General features: G+C 46.7%; 1 protein-coding gene, 1 long non-coding RNA gene and 1 pseudogene across 3 annotated transcripts; all 3 read left to right on the plus strand.

Moving 5' to 3' along the window:
* Positions 1-513: 513 nt before the first annotated feature.
* LOC129641266 (uncharacterized) lies at positions 514-1,581 on the plus strand. Its single transcript, XR_008709279.1, has 3 exons — positions 514-600; positions 1,024-1,105; positions 1,207-1,581. It is a non-coding gene; the product is annotated as an uncharacterized LOC129641266 (long non-coding RNA).
* An 8,466-nt stretch (positions 1,582-10,047) lies between these two features.
* LOC129641267 (40S ribosomal protein S26-like) lies at positions 10,048-10,488 on the plus strand (annotated as a pseudogene).
* Positions 10,489-16,366: 5,878 nt separating this feature from the next.
* On the plus strand, positions 16,367-19,889 carry CHKB (choline kinase beta). Of its 2 annotated transcripts, XM_055556971.1 has the most exons (11): positions 16,374-16,783; positions 16,955-17,063; positions 17,364-17,477; positions 17,668-17,801; positions 18,070-18,165; positions 18,363-18,421; positions 18,512-18,593; positions 18,722-18,830; positions 18,975-19,078; positions 19,352-19,433; positions 19,593-19,889. In XM_055556971.1, the coding sequence occupies exons 1-11, from the start codon at positions 16,560-16,562 to the stop codon at positions 19,665-19,667; spliced, it is 1,188 nt and encodes a 395-aa protein (XP_055412946.1). In that variant the 5' UTR covers positions 16,374-16,559; the 3' UTR covers positions 19,668-19,889. The 2 variants fall into 2 exon arrangements, with proteins under 2 accessions (XP_055413021.1, XP_055412946.1); XM_055557046.1 differs by lacking the exons at positions 18,722-18,830; positions 18,975-19,078 and having other exon boundaries at positions 16,367-16,783.
* Positions 19,890-19,920: the final 31 nt, after the last annotated feature.

Genomic DNA, 19,920 nt, shown 5'->3' on the forward strand with positions numbered 1-19,920 from the left:
GCGGGGGGGACGGGGCCTCATGGAGGGGTGGGTGCGGCCCCGGGAGCTGCGCCGACTTCCAGGGAATCAGAGCAGAAGCCTGGGGTTCCCAAGCCGGGATCCGAGTGGTTCAGAGTGTGGGCTGTGCGCGAACGGGGCTGGAGGAGCTGTCCACGTCTGAGTGCTGACCAGGGCTGGTCGGAGCTGTCCCACGAGGGGTGCTGATTGGCCCACGGAGATGTCTCCCTAAAACGTGCGGGCTGGGGCTGCAAGAGCTGTTTCCCCGCCGAGTGCTGATCAGAGCTGGAGGAGCTGTTCCCCCAGAGGGTGCTGAGCAGTGCTGGACAGAGGCACCTGCCCAAGGGGCGCTGATCCCGTCTGGACAGAGTTTACCACACAGGATGTTGACTGGGGCCCACACGGAATTTCAGTACACAGTACAGATTGCGCAGGCTGGATTGATGGGCATCAGGTGAAGTTATAACGCTGAGGCTCTCTTCATTCAATTAGGAAAACTTTCTTGAGCACCAACTAGGTAACCAGCACTCTTTAGGGTGCCAGCATGTTCTGACTTTTGTGGAGCTGTGTGTGGAGAGAAATGGTTGACACTCAGCTCAAAAGGTAAGGATCAGCCGGTGTTGCAATGGGGGAAGGACAGGTCAGAGTTGTGAGAATGGTTATCAAAGACAGGTTGGAGGACCAGGTTAGGGAGACTTTATGGAGAAGATTTGGCTATAGAAAGAGGCTGGAGTTTCAACAAGGTTGCAATGAAATCGTTCTCTTTTTTTCCTTGATGGAAATTATGTGTCCTGACATTCTTTGTCTAAATTTTTTCTGTGGAAAATTATTTCTGAGGAAAGGACTAGCCACTTGAGTGACTGATGCCCGCAAACCACAGGGCAAAGGAGCTCATGCAAGGTGGGAAAGGTGGCACTGTCCTTTGGATGGCAATCATTCCAGCCCAGAGAGAAGAGGCAGATGGTGCCCTCATTTGTGGCCCAACCCCAATTTATATTTTATCTCAATTCGTTTTTCCCTCCCCAGTGGCTGAGAGCCACAGGAGAGCAGAGACACTATTTTCTCTCTCTCTGAACATCGCAGCTTCAAGCACAGTGCCTGGCACACAGTAAGTGCTCAGCAAATACGTGAATGAAGGAATGGGGCTCGTGGACGCTACCACATCTGGGGCACTAAATCCTTGTCATCACGCTGTCTTTTCGACTTTAGGAGCACTAAGAACATTCCCCATTTCTGAAGTTCAAGGACTCTGGATGCATTAACTACTCTGCTTTCCCCAGGAAACTCCAGATCTCGTCTCAGAATTCTCAAAGAACTTTGGCCTAAAGTTCCCAGATTCCCTTTTGATCTTGAGTCTTGTCATCGAACTGACGAACTTGGACATCCACATAAATGACCCATCTAACACCCTTGGCTTCTGATCAAGTCTAATGGTGTATGATCTACTAATGGTAAACCTAGCACAAAACACAAAATTGACTGGACTTATATGGGAAAACTGGAATAGCAACACAGTCTCAGCAATCCTGATCACAGATGAATCCTAAAAAGTCAGAGGATACTTTCTGACAATTTTCTCATGAGAATAGATTAGAAAATAAATAAAGTCAAACCTTCTGCCTTTTGCTCTATTCACATAGCATAGGTATCACAAACACAAAATAAAAACACCAGTAGTAAAACTGAAAAATGAAAAGCTTAAGAGCTGTGCCTTGTTGGGAATACTCTCATAACCAGTCATTTCACCTCTTGAATCTTGATTTTAAGCCCCTAATTCTCTGACCATTGCCTATTTTTCTCTCTTTCTTATGGTATTACCATGACACAATTCTTTGACCCCATAAAAACTTACTCCAGGGAATTCCCTGGCAGTCCAGGGGTAGGGCTCCATGCTCTTACTATCAAGGGCCAGGGTTCCATCCCTGATCAGGGAACTAAGATCTCACAAGCCATGCAACATGGCCAAGGGGTAGGGGGAGAAACTTATTCCAGGTACTATTGGTGTGTAGAAAATTACCATCAAATTTAGAGGGTTGAAACAACCACTTTATTCTGCTTACAGTTGGGGGTTGTAAACTCAGGAAGGACTCCAGTGGGAAGCTCTTGCCTGGGGTTTCTCAAGCAGTTTGGTTACAGCTGGAGGCAAACTCAGCTGGATTTTGAAGATGGTTCACTCTCAAGATTACAGTTGATACTGTTGACTGGGGGCTCAGCTGAGGCTATCAGCCAGCACCCACACCTGGCCTCTCTGCATGGAAGTCTCAGGGTAGTTGGGCTTCTGATATAATGGCAAGCTTCTCCCAGAGTGACTGCCCTTGGAGGGCTGGAGAAAGCTTGCATGACCTCTTCTGAATTAGCTTTGGAAGTCATATGGCTCCCCATTGGCCAAAGCAGTCACAGTCCCATCCAAATTCAAGAGAGCAGTCATAGACCTGGCTTCTCAATGGTAGGAATGTCAAAGAACTGGGGGCGGGGGGGGGGGGCATGTTATAAAACCATCACCGATCTCCAGTCCCTTGATGTTCCTACTTTTCTTACTGCCAACTCAAGTTCCTTGCTTGAAATTAACCTCCTTTATGGAACTCTCAACTTCTCTTCAGGATCATTTCCATCAGCAAACAAGCATAATCTAGTGTTAAAAATAAATGATATATTCTCATCTCTGTACATATAAAGGATCCAATGCAATGGGGTTTTCAATACTGTTACGCCTTAAAGAAAAGGACAGTAAAAGCGTCCTTTTGGTTTAAGAGAGCATTGTCACAAATAGTTATGCCTTTCAGCAAATAGATTTCTACCAATGAGGAAATTATGACAGTGAATCAGAGCGGAGTTGGACACGACTGAGCAACTGAACCGAAGTCTCTGAAATCTAAATGTCTAGTTTCAGCCAAAAAAGCAAGATGGGTAACCCGCAGCTCCACTGGGGCCACCTGAGAAAATTCAGCTAGGATTCTCACTCTTGCCCTATCTGCTCAGACTGGCACAGTCTGATCCAGAAATACAGCCTCAAGATGTGCCGCCAGTGTTTCTGCTAGTACGTGAAGGATGCTGAATTTTAAATTTAGTTAAAATTAAAATTCAAGTAAAATTTTTACTAAATTAAAACTTTTGTTTTAGAACTTCCATTTGGAAGTTCTTTTCAAATTGCTTGATTATTCATTATAGTTTTTTAGTTTCTGTACGTATTTCCAAATTTGCCTTTTATTACTTTAATTATACTGAACACAGGCATTGATAACTTCATTATCTGAAACATGCTGTCTGTCCTTACTGCTGACTAGCTGACATGATTTCTCATTATCTTTCTGTTTAATTACCTTTTTTTAAACTTGAGGTATTTGCTAGCCTTGGCATTGTATTTATGGAAAACTCTGAGGCCTAGAAAGAGAGTATGTGCAGAAAGAACTTGTGTTTGCTTCTACCAGGCACCTATGGAATTACCAACCTGATTTCAGGTTGGTATTTAATGACCACTGAGCTTTATTAGACTACCTTGACCATAAGAATTTGAGCTGCAACCCATGTGAAGGCCAGCTTCTTGTTCTAAATTTTCAGCACCTCTTTTTTCTCTTCTGTCTGTCTCTCTTTCTCAAACACACACACACTTTGCCCCCAAACTTGAAACTGTTGATTTACTTTTTTAAAAAAGTATTTATTTATTTGAATAATAAAAAATCTTATTAGTTGAGGCTCATGGTATTTTTGATCTTCATTACAGCATGTGAACTCTTAGTTGTAGCATGTGGGGATATAGTTCCCTGATCAGGGATCGAACCAGGGCCCCCTGCTTTGAGAGCATGGAATGTTAGCCACTGGACCACCAGGGAAGTCCCTGAAACTGTCAATTTTCTTCTCAACCCTCGAAGGACAGGATTCACCCCTACTCAGGGGGTTTAACCTTTTGATGTCTAAGCTTTGTAGAGGGTTGGCCTTATATTAGGAGTCTCCTCTTGAGCAGGCTCTGTGCTTTATCTCTGCTCTCTATATCCCAAAGGCATATTAATTCCCTATTATTGTTGTTGTTTAGTCACTAAGTTATGTCTGGCTCTTTGCCAACTCCAAGAACTGTAGCTTGTCAGGCTCCTCTATCTCTGGGATTTCCCAGGCAAGAATACTGGAATGGGCTTCCACTTCCTTCTTCAGGGGATATTCCTGACCCAGGAACCCAACCCGCAGCTGTATTGGCAGGCAGATTCTTTACTGCTGAGCCATCAGGGCTGCCATGAAAAAATACCACAAACTCAGTGGCTTAAAACAACAGAAATTTATTCTCTCACAATTTTGGAGGTCTAGAAGCTCAAAATCAGGCAGACTGGTCCCTTAACAGCCAGCAAGGCATGCTCTTTCAAAAGATGCTAAGAAAGGGTTTTTTCTTGCCTCTTCCTGGCTTCCGGTGGTTGCCAGGACTCCTTGGCTTGTGGAGGCATCACTTTAGTGTCTGCTTGCATTGTCACATGATCTTCTCTCCTGTTTCTGTGTTTGTATCCAAATTTCCCTCTTCTTTTAAGGACACCAGTCATTGGATTAACAAGTGAAAGTGTTACTCACTCAGTGCTGTCTGACTCTTTGCAACCCCAAGAGCTGTAGCCCACCAGGCTCCTCTGTCCATGGGATTATCTAGGCAGAAATACTGGAGTGGATAGCCATTTCCTCCTCCAAGGGATCTTCCCAACCCAGGGATGGAACCCAAGTCTCTGGCATCTCCTGCATTGTCAGGCAAATTCATTACCATTGAGCCATCTGGGAAGCCCATTCACTAAGTCAAGTCTGCAGCACACCAGGCTTTCCTATCCTTCACTATCTCCCTGAGTTTGCTAAAACTCATGTCCATTGAGTCACTGATGCCATCCAACCACCTCATCTCCTGTCGCCCACTTCTCATCTTGCCTTCAATCTTTCCCAGCATCAGGGTCTTTTCCAAAGAGTCAGCTCTTCACATCAGGTGGCCAAATACTGGAGCTTCTGCCTCAGCACTAGTCCTTCCAATGAATATTCAGGGTTGATTTCTTTTAGGATTGACTGATTTATTCTCCTTGCTGTCCAAGGGACTCTCAGGAGTCTTCTCCAACACCATGGTTCAAAAGCATCAATTCTTCAGCACTCAGCCTCCTTTATGGTCCAAATCTCACATCCATATATGACTACTGGAAAAACCATAGCTTTGACTAGACAGACCTTTGTTGGCAAAATGATGTTTCTGCTTTTTAATATGCTGTTTAGGTTTGTCTTAGCTTTTCTTGCAAGGAGCAAGTGTCTTTTAATTTCATGGCTGTAGTCACTGTCATCAATGATTCTGGAGCCCAAGAAATTAAATCTGACACTGTTTTCACTTTTCCCTCATCTATTTGCCATAAAGTGATGGGATCAGATGCCGTGATATTCACTTTTTGAATGTTGAGTTTTAAGCCAGATTTTTCACTCCCTTCTTTAACCTTCATCAAGAGGCTTTTTTAGTTCCTCTTCACTTTCTGCCATTAAAATGGTATCATCTACATATCTGAGGTTGTTGATACTTCTCCCAGCAATCTTGATTCCAGCTTGTGAGATCCTATCTTAACTAATTTCATCTGCAAAGACCCTATTTCTAAACAAAGTCACATTCTGAGGTTCTGAGTAGTTATGAATTGTGCGGTGGGGGGAGGGGATGGACACTATTCAACAAGGTATAGGCTATAAATCCCCAATCCAAATTTTCTTGGTTCACCAAATGCCTCTGATCAAAAGTAACATGCAGTAATCCACTCATCCCTCTGGGTTTCTTGTCTTATTTAGTCATTGTTTTCTCACTTCATCAGTGTTCTTAGAAAACAGTTCTTAAGAAAAATAGTTTATACTGAATTTTTAACCATTTTCAGCAGGAAGTTCCATTTAGGAATCTAGCTTACCACATTACATCTCCACTCATTTGATGAAGCTACAATGTGGTAAGAATAGCTCAAGAAAGTTAATGTGTTATATGTCTATTTCATTAATAAGCATGTGCAAAAGTCCCAACAAAGTATCAGCTAGTGAAATGCAACAGTTTATTTTTGTAAATGCATTTTGATCACATGGGTTTAACCCAGAAATTCAAGGATGGCTCAACATCTTACTTTCATTTTTAATGGTAATCCAACACATTCATGGATAAAGAAAGGAACATTGCATGATTATATCAACAGATGTGATTTTTATAACATTCAGCAATTAATTGTGATTTTAAAAAATGGCTTCTAATCATTACAGAATAACAGCATTGGACTTGCCCACTTGCCAAAGGGGTAAAATCCAGAAAAATGAACAAAATATTAAAAGCAATGATTTTCAGATATTGGATAAAGGACAGTACAGGACTGTGATCATAGACACAAAGGAAGCAAATTACATAAAGCCTACGATTGCCATGGAGGCATTTACAGGTTGCAGTGCAGGGAAGAGGCCCAGTTTAGGGGGGGGTCTTGATGAATTGAGAGACAGAAGTCAGAGTTTGGGGAGGCTGAGGTATTTGGAACTTTCAGATAAAAATAATAAAGAAAAGGGATCAATTCAGAGAAAGAATTCCAGAAAGCTAAAATAGGATCCCCATAAGTTTTGGTAGGGACTTCCCTGGTGGCTCAGACAGTAAAAGCATCTGCCTACAATGTGGGAGACATGGGTTCGATCCCTGGGTCAGGAAGATCTCCTGGAGAAGGACATGGCAACCCACTCCAGTATTCTTGCCTGGAAAATCCCATGGACAGAAGAGCCTGGTAGGCTACAGTCCATGGGGTTGCAAAGAGTCAGACACAACTGAGTGACTTCACTTCTAAGTTTTAGTAAATGCTCAATCATGCTTACGTAGAATAAAATTCTATAAGGCTGTTTGAAGAAAACCTTTTGGGAAACCATAAGGCAGAAATTCCAAAAGCGCATGTGACATTAGCCGCTGAGCAGAGACCACTGTAGACTGATGCTGACAGTTTTAAAACAAACCTAAGAAGAATCAGGCTGATTCACAAGACACTTAACTGACTTCCAAAACCAACTTCAACCCTGTTTAGAGAAAGATAATGAAATCCAAGCACCTTTGTCCTGCATCCAATTAAAAAAAAAAAATTCCCAGACCTACAATGAAGCAGGAAAAATCTGGAGAGAAAAATATCAGTCAAAACAGACTTGGAAAGGACAGAAACGATGGAATTAACAGCCATGGACTTTAGAACAACTGTTACAAATACACTCAAGAATTTATAGGAAACATAAACACAATAAGCAAAGAAAGGGAAGACATAAAAAAAGAATCAAATGGAACTTTGGGAAGTGAAAATTCAGTATATAAAATGAAACCATCCAAATTGAAGCAGAAAGAAAAAACTTTTTTTTAATTAACCAAGCCTCATTGACCTCTGGGAAAATAGCAGGCCGTCTAAGAACAGTATAATTAGAGACACAAAGCGGGTACACACACAAACGCATTGAAAGAAATAATGGCTGAAGTTTTCCCAAAGGTTTTGCAAACTATAAACCCACAGGTCCAAAATACTCAACAAATCTCAAGTAGGATAAACACAAAATAAGCTACTTGAAAACATATAATAATCTAGTTGCTAAAAATTAATAATATCAAGAAAGTATTAAAAAACAGCCAGAAAAAAAAAAAAAGACACATGCATATCAGGAAATAAAGATAAGATTTTTTGCTGGGTTCTCATAAGAAACAATGTAAACCGTAATAAATGGAATGACATCCTTAAATTGCTAAAAGCAAAACACTTGTCAACTTAGTATCCTACACGCAGTGAAAATATCCTCCAAAAAGTAACAGTGAAATTAAAAACAACTAAAGACAGACAAAATCTGAGATGACTTCCCACTAGCATATCCACAATACAAAGAATATTAAAGTAAGTTCTGTAGAATGAATAAAGCACAACAGAGGAGAGCCTGGGTCTGCGCAAAGGAGCAGAGAACTGAGGGTGAACCTTCTTTTGTGCTTGAATTTCTTCACAGTATAATGGACTGTACACATTTTTTAAACTGGCAATGTAGAGTTTAAAACATATGCGTGAGTAAAACATACAACAGCAGCACAAGGGAAGTGAGGAAGACTTGGAAATACACTGTTGTAAGATTCTAACCTTAGAAGAAACGGAGTAGAGCTAATAGTCAACAAGAGTCTGAAATGCAGTACTTGGGTGCAATCTCAAAAATGACTAAATGATCTCTGTTTCCAAGGCAAACCATTCAACAACAGAATAATCCAAGCCTATGCCCTAAAGGCAAAGGAGAAAGGGAAAGATATACGCAACTGAACGCAGAGTTCCAAAGAATAGCAAGGAGACATAAGAAAGCCTTTGCAAGTGAACAATGAAAAGAAGTAGAGGAAGACAACAGAATGGGAAAGACTAGAGATCTCTTCAAGAAAACTGGAGAGGGCTTCCCTGGGAGCTCAGTGGTAAAGAATCCACCCACCAATGCAGGAATTTCCTGGTGGCTCAGACGGTAAAGAGTCTGCCCGCAATGCGGGAGACCTGAGTTCGATCCCTGGGTCAGGAAGATCCCCTGGAGTAGGAAATGGCAACCCACTCCAGTATTATTGCCTGGAAAATCCCATGGACAGAGGAGCCTGGCGGGGTACAGACCATAGGGTAGCAAAGAATCAGACACAGCGACTTCACTTTCACTTTCACCAATGCAGGAGACATGGGTTCGATCCCTGATCTTTAAGATCCCACACGCTACGGAGCAACTAAGCCCATGTACCACAACTATTGGGCCTGTGCCCTCGAGCCTGGGAACTGCTGTGGCAATGAAACTGAACTACTGAAGGCCACGCACCCTAAGGTTCAAGCTCCACAAGAGAAGTCACACCAGTGAGCATCCCGCACACTGCAACTAGAGAGGCGCCCTGCCGACCTCACCCAGAGAAAAGGCTGTGCAGCAACAAACACAGCACGGCCAAAATTAAATAAAATTGTTCAAGAAGAAACACAAAGAAAATTCGAGATACCAAGGGAACATCTGATGCAAAGATGGGCACAATAAAGGAGAGAAATGGCAAGAACCTAACAGAAGCAGAAGAGATTAAGAAGAGGTGGCAAGAATACACAGAAGAACTATACAAAAAAAGTCTTAATTACCCAGACAACCATGATGGTGTGGTCATTCACCTACAGCCTGGAATGTGAAGTCAAATGGGCCTTAGGAAGCATTAACAGAAACAAAGCTAGTGGAGGCGACAGAATTCCAGCTGAGCTATTTCAAATCCTAAATGATGATGTGCAAGTGCTGCACTCACTAGGCCAGAAAATTTGGAAAACTCAGCAGTGGTCACAAGACTGGAAAAGATCAGTTTTCATTCTAATCCCAAAGAAAGTGAAAGTGAAGTCGCTCAGTCGTGTCCAACTCCTTGTGACCCCGTGGACTGTAGGCGACCAGGCTTCTGCGTCCATGGGATTCTCCAGGCAAGAGTACTGAAGTGGGTTACCATTTCCTTCTCCAGGGGATCTTCCCGACCCAGGGATCGAACCCAGGTATCCTGCATTGGAGGCAGACGCTTTAACCGCTGAGCCACCAGGGAATCCCAAAGAAAAGCAATGTCAAAGAATGTTCAAACTACCATACAATTGCACTCATTTCACATGCTAGCAAGGTAATGCTCAAAATCTTTAAAGCTAAGTTTCATCAGTATGTGAACTGAGAACTTCCAGATGTACAAACTGGATTTACAGAAGATAGAGGAGGACTTCCTTGGTGGCTCAGTGGTAAAGAATCCGCCAGCCAATGCAGGGGACACAAGTTCAATCCCCGGCCTGAGAAGATTCCACATGCTACAGAACAACTAAGCCCGCGCACCACTACAACTGAGCCGCGAGTACTGAAGCTCACGTGCCCTAGAGCCTGTGCTTTGCAACAAGAGAAGCCACCACAAGGAGAAGCCTGAACACTGCAACCAGAGAGTAGCCTCGCTCATCCCAACTAGAGAAAGCCAGTGTGCACACAGCAACAAAGACCCAGCACAGACAAAAATACATAAATAAATAAAATTTTAAAAAAGAAAAGGCGCTCTCTCACCTCGGCGCTTCCAAGATGACCAAGAAAAGAAGGAACAATGGGTCGTGCCAAAAAGGGCCACGGCCATGTGCAGCCTATTCGCTGCACCAACTGTGCCCGATGTGTGCCCAAGGATAAGGCCATTAAGAAGTTCGTCATTCGGAACATCATAGAGGCTGCAGCCGTCAGGGACATTTCTGAAGCGAGTGTTTTCGATGCTTATGTACTTCCCAAGCTGTATGTGAAACTACATGACTGCGTGAGTTGTGCCATTCACAGCAAGGTAGTCAGGAATTGCTCTGGGGAAGCCCGTAAGGACCAAACACCTCCACCCCGATTTAGACCTGCGGGTGCTGCCCCACGTCCTCCACCAAAGCCCATGTAAGGATCCAAGTCCTTAAAGACTGAAGAAATGTTGGTTTCTCTGAAAAGACAATAAAATGGAAATTATACTTAAAAAACAAAGAAAAAAGAAAAGGCACAGGAGCCAGAGATCAAATTGCCAACATCCACTGGATCATAGAAAAAGCAAAGGAATTCCAAAAAAACTCTACTTCTGCTTCATTAACTATGCTAAGGCCTTTGATTGTGTGGATCACAACAAACTGGAAAATTGTTACAGATAGGAATACTGGACAACCTCACCTGTCTCCTGAGAAACCTGTATTCAGGGCAAGAAGGAATAGTTATAACCTTACATGGAACAACTCATTGGTTCAAAATTGGGAAAGGAATATATCAAGGCTGTATGTTTCAACCTGCTTATTCAACTTCTATGCAGAGTACATCATGCGAAATGCCAGGCTGGATGAATCACAAGCCAGAATCAAGATTGCCAGGAGAAATATCAATAATCTCAGATATGCAAATGATCCCAGGAGGAGGGCACAGCAACCCACTCCAGTATTCATGCCTGGAGAATCCCATGGACAGAGGAGCCTGGCAGGCCACTGGGTCGCAAAGAGTTGGACACAACTGAAGTGACTGAGCACATACATGCAGATGACACCACTCTAATGGGAGAAAGCAAAGAGGAACTAAAGAGCCTCTTGACAAAGAGCAGAGTGAAAAAGCTAGCTTAAATCTCAACATTCAAGAAACTAAGATCATGGCATCCAGTCCCATCACTTCATGGCAAATAGATGGTGAAACAATGGAAACAGTGACAGACTTTATTTTCTTGGGCTCCAAAACTACTTCAGATGGTGACTGCAGCAATGAAATTAAAAGACGCTTGCTCCTTGGAAGAAAAGCTATGACCAACCTAGACAGCGTATTAACAAGGCAGAGACATCACTTTACCAACAAAGGTCTGTATAGCCAAAGCTATGGTTTTTTCAGGAGTCATGCATGGATGTAAGAGTTGGACCAAAAAGAAGGCTGAGCACCGAAGAATTGATGCTTTCAAACTGTGGTGCTAGAGAAGAGTCTTGAGAGTCCCTTGGACTGCAAGAACAAACCTGTCTATCCAAAGGAAATCAATCCTGAATATTCATTGGCAGGACTGATGCTGAAACTGAAGCTCCAATACTTTGGCCACCTGATGGGAAGAATCGACTCATTGTAAAAGATCCTGATGCTAGGAAAGATCAAGGGCAGAAGGTGGAAGTGAGGATAAGATAGTTGGATGGCATCACTGACTCAATGGACATGAGTCTGAGCAAACTCTGGGAGACAGTGAAGAAAAAGGGAAGTCTGATGTGCTATATACAGTTCATGGGGTTGCAAAGAGTTGGCCATGACTTAGTGACTGAGATTCTTATATGTTAGATTATTATTACTTGAGAGTAGACAGTGATAGTCTAAAAAGGCATACTATAAAATCTAGAGAACGCACATTAACAATCACAGAGGGGCTTACCTGGTGGCCCAGTGATTCAGACTCCACGCTTCCAGTGCAGGGGGCACGGGTCCAGTCCTTAGCCAAGAAACTAAGATCCTGCATGCCGTGCAGCATGACAAAAAATAATAATCATTAACAGAGATATAGCCAGTTAGCTGAGTGAAGATAAAATGGAATTTTGAAATAGACTTGTTTAATAAGAAAGCAAAACTAAGATAAACAGGGCTTCCTTGGTGAACAGTCAAAAATAAATAAATAAAATTATGTTTTTTAAAAAAAGATTAAGGAGCCTTTTAAAAAAAAAGATAATAAAGCAAAGATTAAAAAAAAAGAAAGATAAAACAAAGATGGGACAAATATAAAACAAATGGCAAGATGGTAATTTTAAGACCAAGATGTCAATTTCATTAAATAGAAATCTTCTAAACTCTTAAGTTACAATGCAAAGACTGTTAGACCATATAAAAAACGAGACCCAACTACTGGCTGTCTCAAGAAATGAACCCTAATATAAAAACAAAAATAAGCTAAATGTAAAAGGCTGGAACAGAGGAGGAGAAACAAGTTAGAACAGAAATCTTTTTGGAATTTTGCTTAATTTCTCTTTATGTTAGCTCATTGTTAGCAAATAGAAATGTAATAGTATTTTTTTTTTTGGTCATGCCACATGGCATGAAATCTTAGTCCCGGGACCAGGGATCAAACCTGGGCCCTTGGCAGTGAAAGCATGGAGTTCTAATCACTGGTCAACCAGGGTATTCCCTAAATGCAACAGATTCTTTAATGTTGATTTTGTGCCCCACAATTTTACCATATTTATTATGTCTTTTTTCCCAGAAAATTTTAAAAATCCCATTTATTATCAGGAAGCTAAAGTTGAAACTCCTTATGGCTTCACAGAAATGTTTTCACTGAAATATGTATTTTCCCCATTTTCTTTTTATTGAGGTACACTGATTTATATATATAAATCCCAGGTGTACAACATAGTGATTCATCATTTTAAAGTTTATACTCCATTTATAGTTATTATAAAATATTGGCTCTATTCCCTGTGCTGTACAATATATCCTTGTAGATTATTTACTTTACACATAAAGAGGTAGATTGTATTTCTTAATCCCCTACCCGTATCTTGTTCTTCGTATCTATTATTTCTAATATTTTTGGTGGGGTCTTTGGGGTTTTCTATATGCAAAATCATGTCATCTGCAAATAGTGGTAGTTTTACTTCTTCCTTTCCAATCTGGATGCCTTTTATCTTGCCTAACTGCTCTTGTTAGGTTTTCCAACACTGCGTTGAACAAGAGTGGTAAGAGTGTGCATCTTTGTCTTGCTTCTGATTTTAGAGGTGACTTTCCGTTTTTCTCCACTGATTATGATGTTAGCTATGGGTTCATATGTTGCTGTTTGGTTGCTAGGTCATATCCGACTCTTCCATGACCCCATGGACTGTAAGCTCTCCAGGTTCCTCGGTCCATGGAATTTTTTAGGCAAGAAAACTGGAGTGGGTTGTCATTTTCTTTTCCAGAGATCTTCCCAACCCAGGGATCAAACCCATCACCATGTATGGCCCTTATTAGGTTGAGGTACATTCCTTCTATGCTCACTTTACCTTTTTAAAATCATAAATGGGTGTTGAATCAAATCCTTTTTGTCTATTGAGAAAACTATAAGGTTTTCATCCTTTATTAATGTGGCATATCATATTGATTTGGGGATACTGAGCCATCTTTGAATCCCTGGGATAAGTCCCACTTGAGCATGGTGCATGGTCCTTTTAATGTATTGTATTTGGTTTGCTAGTGTTTTGTTGAGGACTTTTCAATCTGTGTTCATCAGACACGGTACCGTGAGTGTGCTGTTATCTGGTTTTGTAATCTGGGTGATGCTGGCCTTAAAAATGAGTTGATGCAGTCCCACCTCTTCAGTTTTCTAGAATAGTTTGAGATAAACAGGTATTAAATATGCTTTGGTCTCCATGCAGACCAACTCCTGATTGCCCCATTAAGTAGCAGCAACCCTACCTACTCTTAGTAATAGGGATCTATTATCCCCTCCTTCTTTGCCTGCTGGTTCGCCAGCATGAGGAGATGAAAATGAGCTGGTGGAATCTGCAGATCCTGGTTCAGTGGAGATGTCCTTCCCTGGAAGCAGAGGAAGTTCCCTTTGGAAGTGTTCCCTACCTGGGAACCAAGGGGTCTAACCCAGCAGAGCTTAATGCTACAGAGACAGAAGTCGCTAACTCTGCAAGTGGGTCACTGAGTGTGACGGTCAGCGGTAGGGAGCCCAAGCCCCTGGGCTCTTGGGCCTGTGTCGCTGCTCCTGGATACACACAGTATATCTACCGGGGCGCTCAGTGTATGCACCCCAAACCCTCAATATACTGCCCTACAGCTGGGACTTTCCCTAAGTCTTTAAGAAGCCATTCCTTCTTTCCATCAGACTGGCTGCTTACAGGTAATACAGAATGTTGCAGAAGTGGTGGACCCCAGGGCAGTTCATGCTTTTGAACTGTGGTGCTGCAATCCATGGTGCTGCCAAGAGTCAGACACGACTGAGTGACTGAACAACAAATGGCAACTCACACGCTGTTGTACATTTTTCACTGTTAAATGAGCTTCTTTTTCTTTTTAAGGGAAAACTTTTTTTAAGTGGAACTTTTGTTGTTGTCGTTCAGTCACTTAGTCATGTCCAACTCTCTGTCATCCCATGGACTGCAGCACACCAGGCTTCCCTGTCCTTCACTATCCTCTGCAGTTTGCTCAAACTCATGTTCATTCAGTCGATGATGCCATCCAACCATCTCATTCTCTGCCACCCCCTTCTCTGGCCCTCAACCTTTCCCACCATCAGGGTCTTTTCCAGTGAGTCAGCTCTTTGCATCAGATGGCCAAAGTATTGGAACTTCAGCTTCAGCATCAGTCCTTCCAAAGAATATTCAGAGTTGATTTGTTTAGGACCGACTGGTTTGCTCTCCGTGCAGTCCAAGGGACTCTCAAGAGTCTTCTCCAACACCATAGTTTAAAAGCATCAATTCTTCGGTGCTCAAAAGGCACTCAGCCTTCTTTATGGTCCAACTCTCACATCCATACATGTTGTTCTTGTTGTTCAGTTACTTAACCCTGTTCAACTGTTTGTGATCCCATGGACTGCTGCACGCCAGGCTTCTCTGTCCTTCACCATCTCCTGGAGCTTGCTTAGACTCAAGAAGGGGAGGACAGAGGATGCGATGGTTGGATGGCATCACTGACTGGATAGACATGAGTTTGAGCAAGCTCCGGGGGTTGGTGGTGGGCAGGGAAGCCTGGCGTGCTGCAGTCCATGGGGCTGCAAAGAACCAGACACAACTGAGCGACCGCACTGAACCAGAGATAGGACCTTGGCTTTGCTATGCACTGGCCTTACCAAAAGCCCTCACTACCTGGTCTGCTGCTGCTGCTAAGTCGCTTCGGTCGTGTCCGACTCTGTGCGACCCCATAGATGGCAGCCCACCAGGGTCCCCAGTCCTTGGGATTCTCCAGGCCAAGAGCACTGGAATGGGTTGCCATTTCCTTCTCCAATGCATGAATGTGAAAAGTGAAAGTGAAGTCGCTCAGTCGTGTCGACTCTTCGAAACCCCATGGACTGCAGCCTACCAGGCTCCCCCGTCCATGGGATTTTCCAGGCAAGAGTACTGGAGTGGGGTGCCATCGCCTTCTCCGCTGCTGCTGCTAAGTCGCTTCAGTCGTGTCCGACTCTCTGCGACCCCATTGACGGCAGCCCACCAGGCTCCGCTATCCCTGGGATTCTCCAAGCAAGAACATTGGAGTGGGTTGCCATTGCCTTCTCCGTTACCTGGTCTAACATAAGGCTTTCCTACCTCATTTCTCTGTCACAATACATGCTGTTTGTTTTCTTCGTAGTTCCTTTCACAATGTGTAGCTGTCTTGTATGTTTATTATCTGTCTCCTCCCACTGCAACTAGATGCTCCAGGGAGCAGGGATATATCCATCCTTATAGACTGCTGTATCATATAGATTCAATCATATATATGATATACATATATATATCAATCATATATACATATCAAATATATATATATATATATCAGCAATCATACAGATTGCTACAGTTCATGGGGTCGCAGAGTCGGACACTACAGAGCGACTGAACTGAACTTCCTTGCCCGACTGCCCCGGGGGCCAAATGTGTCCACCGAGGGGCGGCCGCCGCCCACGCTGCCCTGTGCGCTCCCAGACCCTGGCGAAGGCCCACCTTGCCTCACGGGAGCGTTCCCGGGTAGCCGCTCTGAAGAGGCCGACCGGCTCCTAGGACGCGCCACTGGCCCACGTGATTCGCCCACGTGACAGGCCGGGCGCCGAGGGCCTGACCGCTCATAACGCTTCTGATTGGCCCGCGCCATTTCCTGCTTCCGGGTTGCGGTCCAAACAACGTCCTATCTCTCGGCGGCCGGGCCAGGAGAGAGAGGCCATTGGTCGTCCCCTGAGCAGGGGCGGGACATAGCCGTCGGAACGCGCGCCAGGACCAAGGTCTCCTGGAGAGCCGAGCGGCCCCGCCGAGAGCCGACTGGAACCAGGCAACCCGAGTGCGACCCGAGCCGTGCAGGCTGGCCGGAAGCGGAGCCGAGCGCGGCCGGAAGGAGCCGAGCGCGCCCAAAGGGCCTGAGCGGCGACGGGGCGTTGGCCCGGCCGCGCAGGAGCCATGGCGGCCGAGGGGACCGATGTGGTCGGAGGCGGGCCTCTCGGAGGCTGCCTGACCAAGGACAGCTTGCTGCAGGCTAAGTGCCCCGACGCGGCCCCGAGCCGGCGGCGTGGCTCGGCGCGCTCACGAGACGCCGAGCGCCGCGCCTACCAGTGGTGCCGAGAGTACTTGGGCGGGGCCTGGCGCCAGGCGCGGCCGGAGGAGCTGAGGGTTGACCCAGTAAGGTGGGAGGTCAGGGGTCAGCCCCTCCTGTGCGCGCGCCGGGTCGGGCTCGGGCCCTGGGGACCCTCGGCGTTCCTGGGCCGGGGGCGGGCCGGGGGCGCGGGGTGCGGGGTCTGGACGCCGGGCCGGTGAAGCGGACGGCGGGCTGAGCGCGCCCTGCTGTGGGTCTGCAGCGGAGGCCTCAGCAACCTGCTCTTCCGCTGCTCGCTGCCCGACCACCTGCCCAGCGTTGGCGAGGAGCCCCGGGAGGTGCTGCTGCGGCTGTACGGGGCCATCCTGCAGGTGAGGGGCGAGTGAGGGCCGCCGTGGCCTTGGGACCCTTCGCCCAAGTCTGGCAGGTGGTGTGGTCCCCACTGCGCAGTGGAGGACACTAAAGTTCAGGGGTTGAGTATTTTATCCATTATGATACCAATGCCTGCGCTCTGGAGCCCACGCCCACCCCCCCCCCCCCGCCCCGCCCCGCCCCGGGCGGTGAGTCCCAGCTGTGGTGGGAGGAAAAAGGCGACCCTTGTGTGTGTTAGCGCCCCTTTGCCTTTGGCCCCTTGTGACTGTGTGGTCCCTTCACTGTCCATCTTCCTTCAGGGAGTGGACTCCTTGGTCCTTGAAAGTGTGATGTTCGCCATACTTGCAGAGCGGTCGCTGGGGCCCCAGCTCTACGGAGTCTTTCCAGAGGGCCGGCTGGAACAGTACATCCCAGTACGAGCCCGGCCCTGACCTACCCGAAGCACTTCCTTTCCCCCCCAACCCCTTCCCAGTGTCTGCCTTCACATCCCTCACCCCAGGTAGGGAATTTTCCCCAAGCCCTGACTCCACCCCACCTCCCTTCCCCCACCCTTCCCCCACCTGCCCCAGCCCCTTCACCACCCTGATAGGTTCCTGGGTGCAGAGCCGGCCACTGAAGACACATGAGCTTCGAGATCCAGTGTTGTCTGCAGCCATTGCCACGAAGATGGCCAAGTTCCACGGCATGGAGATGCCTTTCACTAAGGAGCCCCACTGGCTATTCGGGACCATGGAGCGGTGAGTCAGGAGCCTCCTCAGGGCTCCTGCACGTGACTGAACCCCCAAGCTGCCAGTCACTCCTCTGTGCTGCGACTGAATGTATCTGATGCTCTGTCCTCCCCTCCAGTAGTGAAGCCAGTGTCCCACTGTCTAACATGACCTCTTACAGAACAGGCTTCCAAAGATTGCCAGACAAGCCATTCAGTGACAAAACGGGCAGGACAGCCTGGCCGAGGGGAGAGGGGAGGGGTAGTACATTGAGTGTATCCTGTTGTTTGGGCTTCAGGTACTTAAAGCAGATCCAGGACCTGCCCCCTACCGGCTTTCCCCAGATGAACCTGCTGGAGATATACAGCTTGAAGGATGAGATGGACAACCTCAGGTGGGGGCAGACAGGACAAGGTAGGGGCAGGGGGCCGGGAGGGGGCCGGACAGAGCACAGGAAGTGTGAGGTGTGGGCACCTAGTGGGGTCCTCCCCAGGATTTGCTGAGGGCTGGAATCAAGGTCTAGCCCACGAGGATCCTTCTGACCCTCCTTTGTCACTCTGGCTCAGGACCCATGCCCCTGTTCCCCTACAGGAAGCTGCTAGATACTACCCCGTCACCAGTGGTGTTTTGCCACAATGATATCCAAGAAGGTAAGAGAAGGCATCTGAGTCTCCCAGCCTCAGGTGAGGGGGGCCAGAGGGCCCTGGAGTGACCAGAATCTCACCACTTTTTTCCTCCAGGGAACATCTTACTGCTCTCAGAGCCTAAAAACACCGACAGCCTCATGCTGGTGGACTTCGAGTACAGCAGTTACAACTACAGGTGAGGGTGAGCAGATGGCCTCCCGTGGGCCTGTTCCCACAGTGCCCTAGAAAGGCTGACCAGGCCTTCATCTCTGCATCCTAGCTGCCTAGGGTATTTGGGGCTTAGTGTCCACCTTATTCCCTCAGGGGCTTTGACATTGGGAACCATTTTTGTGAGTGGGTTTACGATTATACTCACGAGGAGTGGCCTTTCTACAAAGCGCAGCCTGCAAACTACCCCACTGAGGGACAGCAGGTATGTGGGCCAGAAGCTGGGGGAACAGGACCTGGCCTGTACAGGAAAAGGAGGGCAAAGCCTGGAAGGAATGGTGAGGAAGGGTGTTAACTGGGAAATTCTTGCCAGGCTCCCCGTTTCCTGACTCCTGTCTTTTGATCTCAGCTCCATTTTATTCGCCACTACCTGGCGGAGGTAAAGAAAGGTGAGGCCGTCTCCCAGGAGGAGCAGAGGGAACTGGAAGCAGACTTGCTGGTGGAAGCTAATTGGTGAGGGGAGACAGGTGGCAGGGTAGAGCGGGATGCAAAGGAAAGGGAGGCAGCGGCGGGTAGTCACCGGGCTGCAGGTGAGGTGTCAGTGTAGAGTGCGGGCAGGAGGCGACGGTGAGGTCTGAAGCTGGCGGAGAACAGTTTGAGACGGGGAAGAGTCAGGACAGGGTGGCTTAGAGTGACGGGGAGCAGTCAGAGCCTTGGGGCTCGGCCGTCCTGGTGGCGGGGTTCAGGCGGCACCGGGTGTCCTCTGAACACTTCTCCTGCCCTTAGGTATGCCTTGGCATCTCATTTCTTTTGGGGTCTCTGGTCCATCCTTCAGGCATCCATGTCCACTATAGAATTTGGTTACTTGGTAAGTAACCCAGGTACGTGCGATAGATGTGGGGAGGGAGCACATCGGGCACCTCGGGCCCTCTCGGACATCTGTGCGTAGTCAGGTGGCCATGGGCAGACTGAGGGGCTGGGGGTGCTGGGCCCAAGCGTTCTCACCGTCTGGGGACTTTTTCCCTAGGAGTATGCGCAGTCTCGGTTCCAGTTCTACTTCCAGCAGAAGGGCCAGATGACCAGCTTCCACCCCTCGTCCTGACTCCACCTCCGACTCCTTGCATTTCTCCTGGAGCCTCCAGGGCAGGACCTTGGCGGGAGGGGCACAGGGGAGGCCCTGGGGATTGGGCTGAGCCCCACTGAGACTGGGGTTAAGGAGGCTAACCTCGCCCGGACCCCAGGTTCAAGCAGGTTCCCGCCGCAGGCAAGTGGGCAGAAGCCCTGGCGTATGTACCATAAGACAATAAACTCGCTGCATCCCTCACGCCCTGTCCTCGTCCTCCTGGGGTGTTGCG

Source organism: Bubalus kerabau, chromosome 1, assembly GCF_029407905.1.
Source record: "Bubalus kerabau isolate K-KA32 ecotype Philippines breed swamp buffalo chromosome 1, PCC_UOA_SB_1v2, whole genome shotgun sequence".
In the NCBI taxonomy this organism is placed as follows: Eukaryota; Metazoa; Chordata; class Mammalia; order Artiodactyla; family Bovidae; genus Bubalus; species Bubalus kerabau.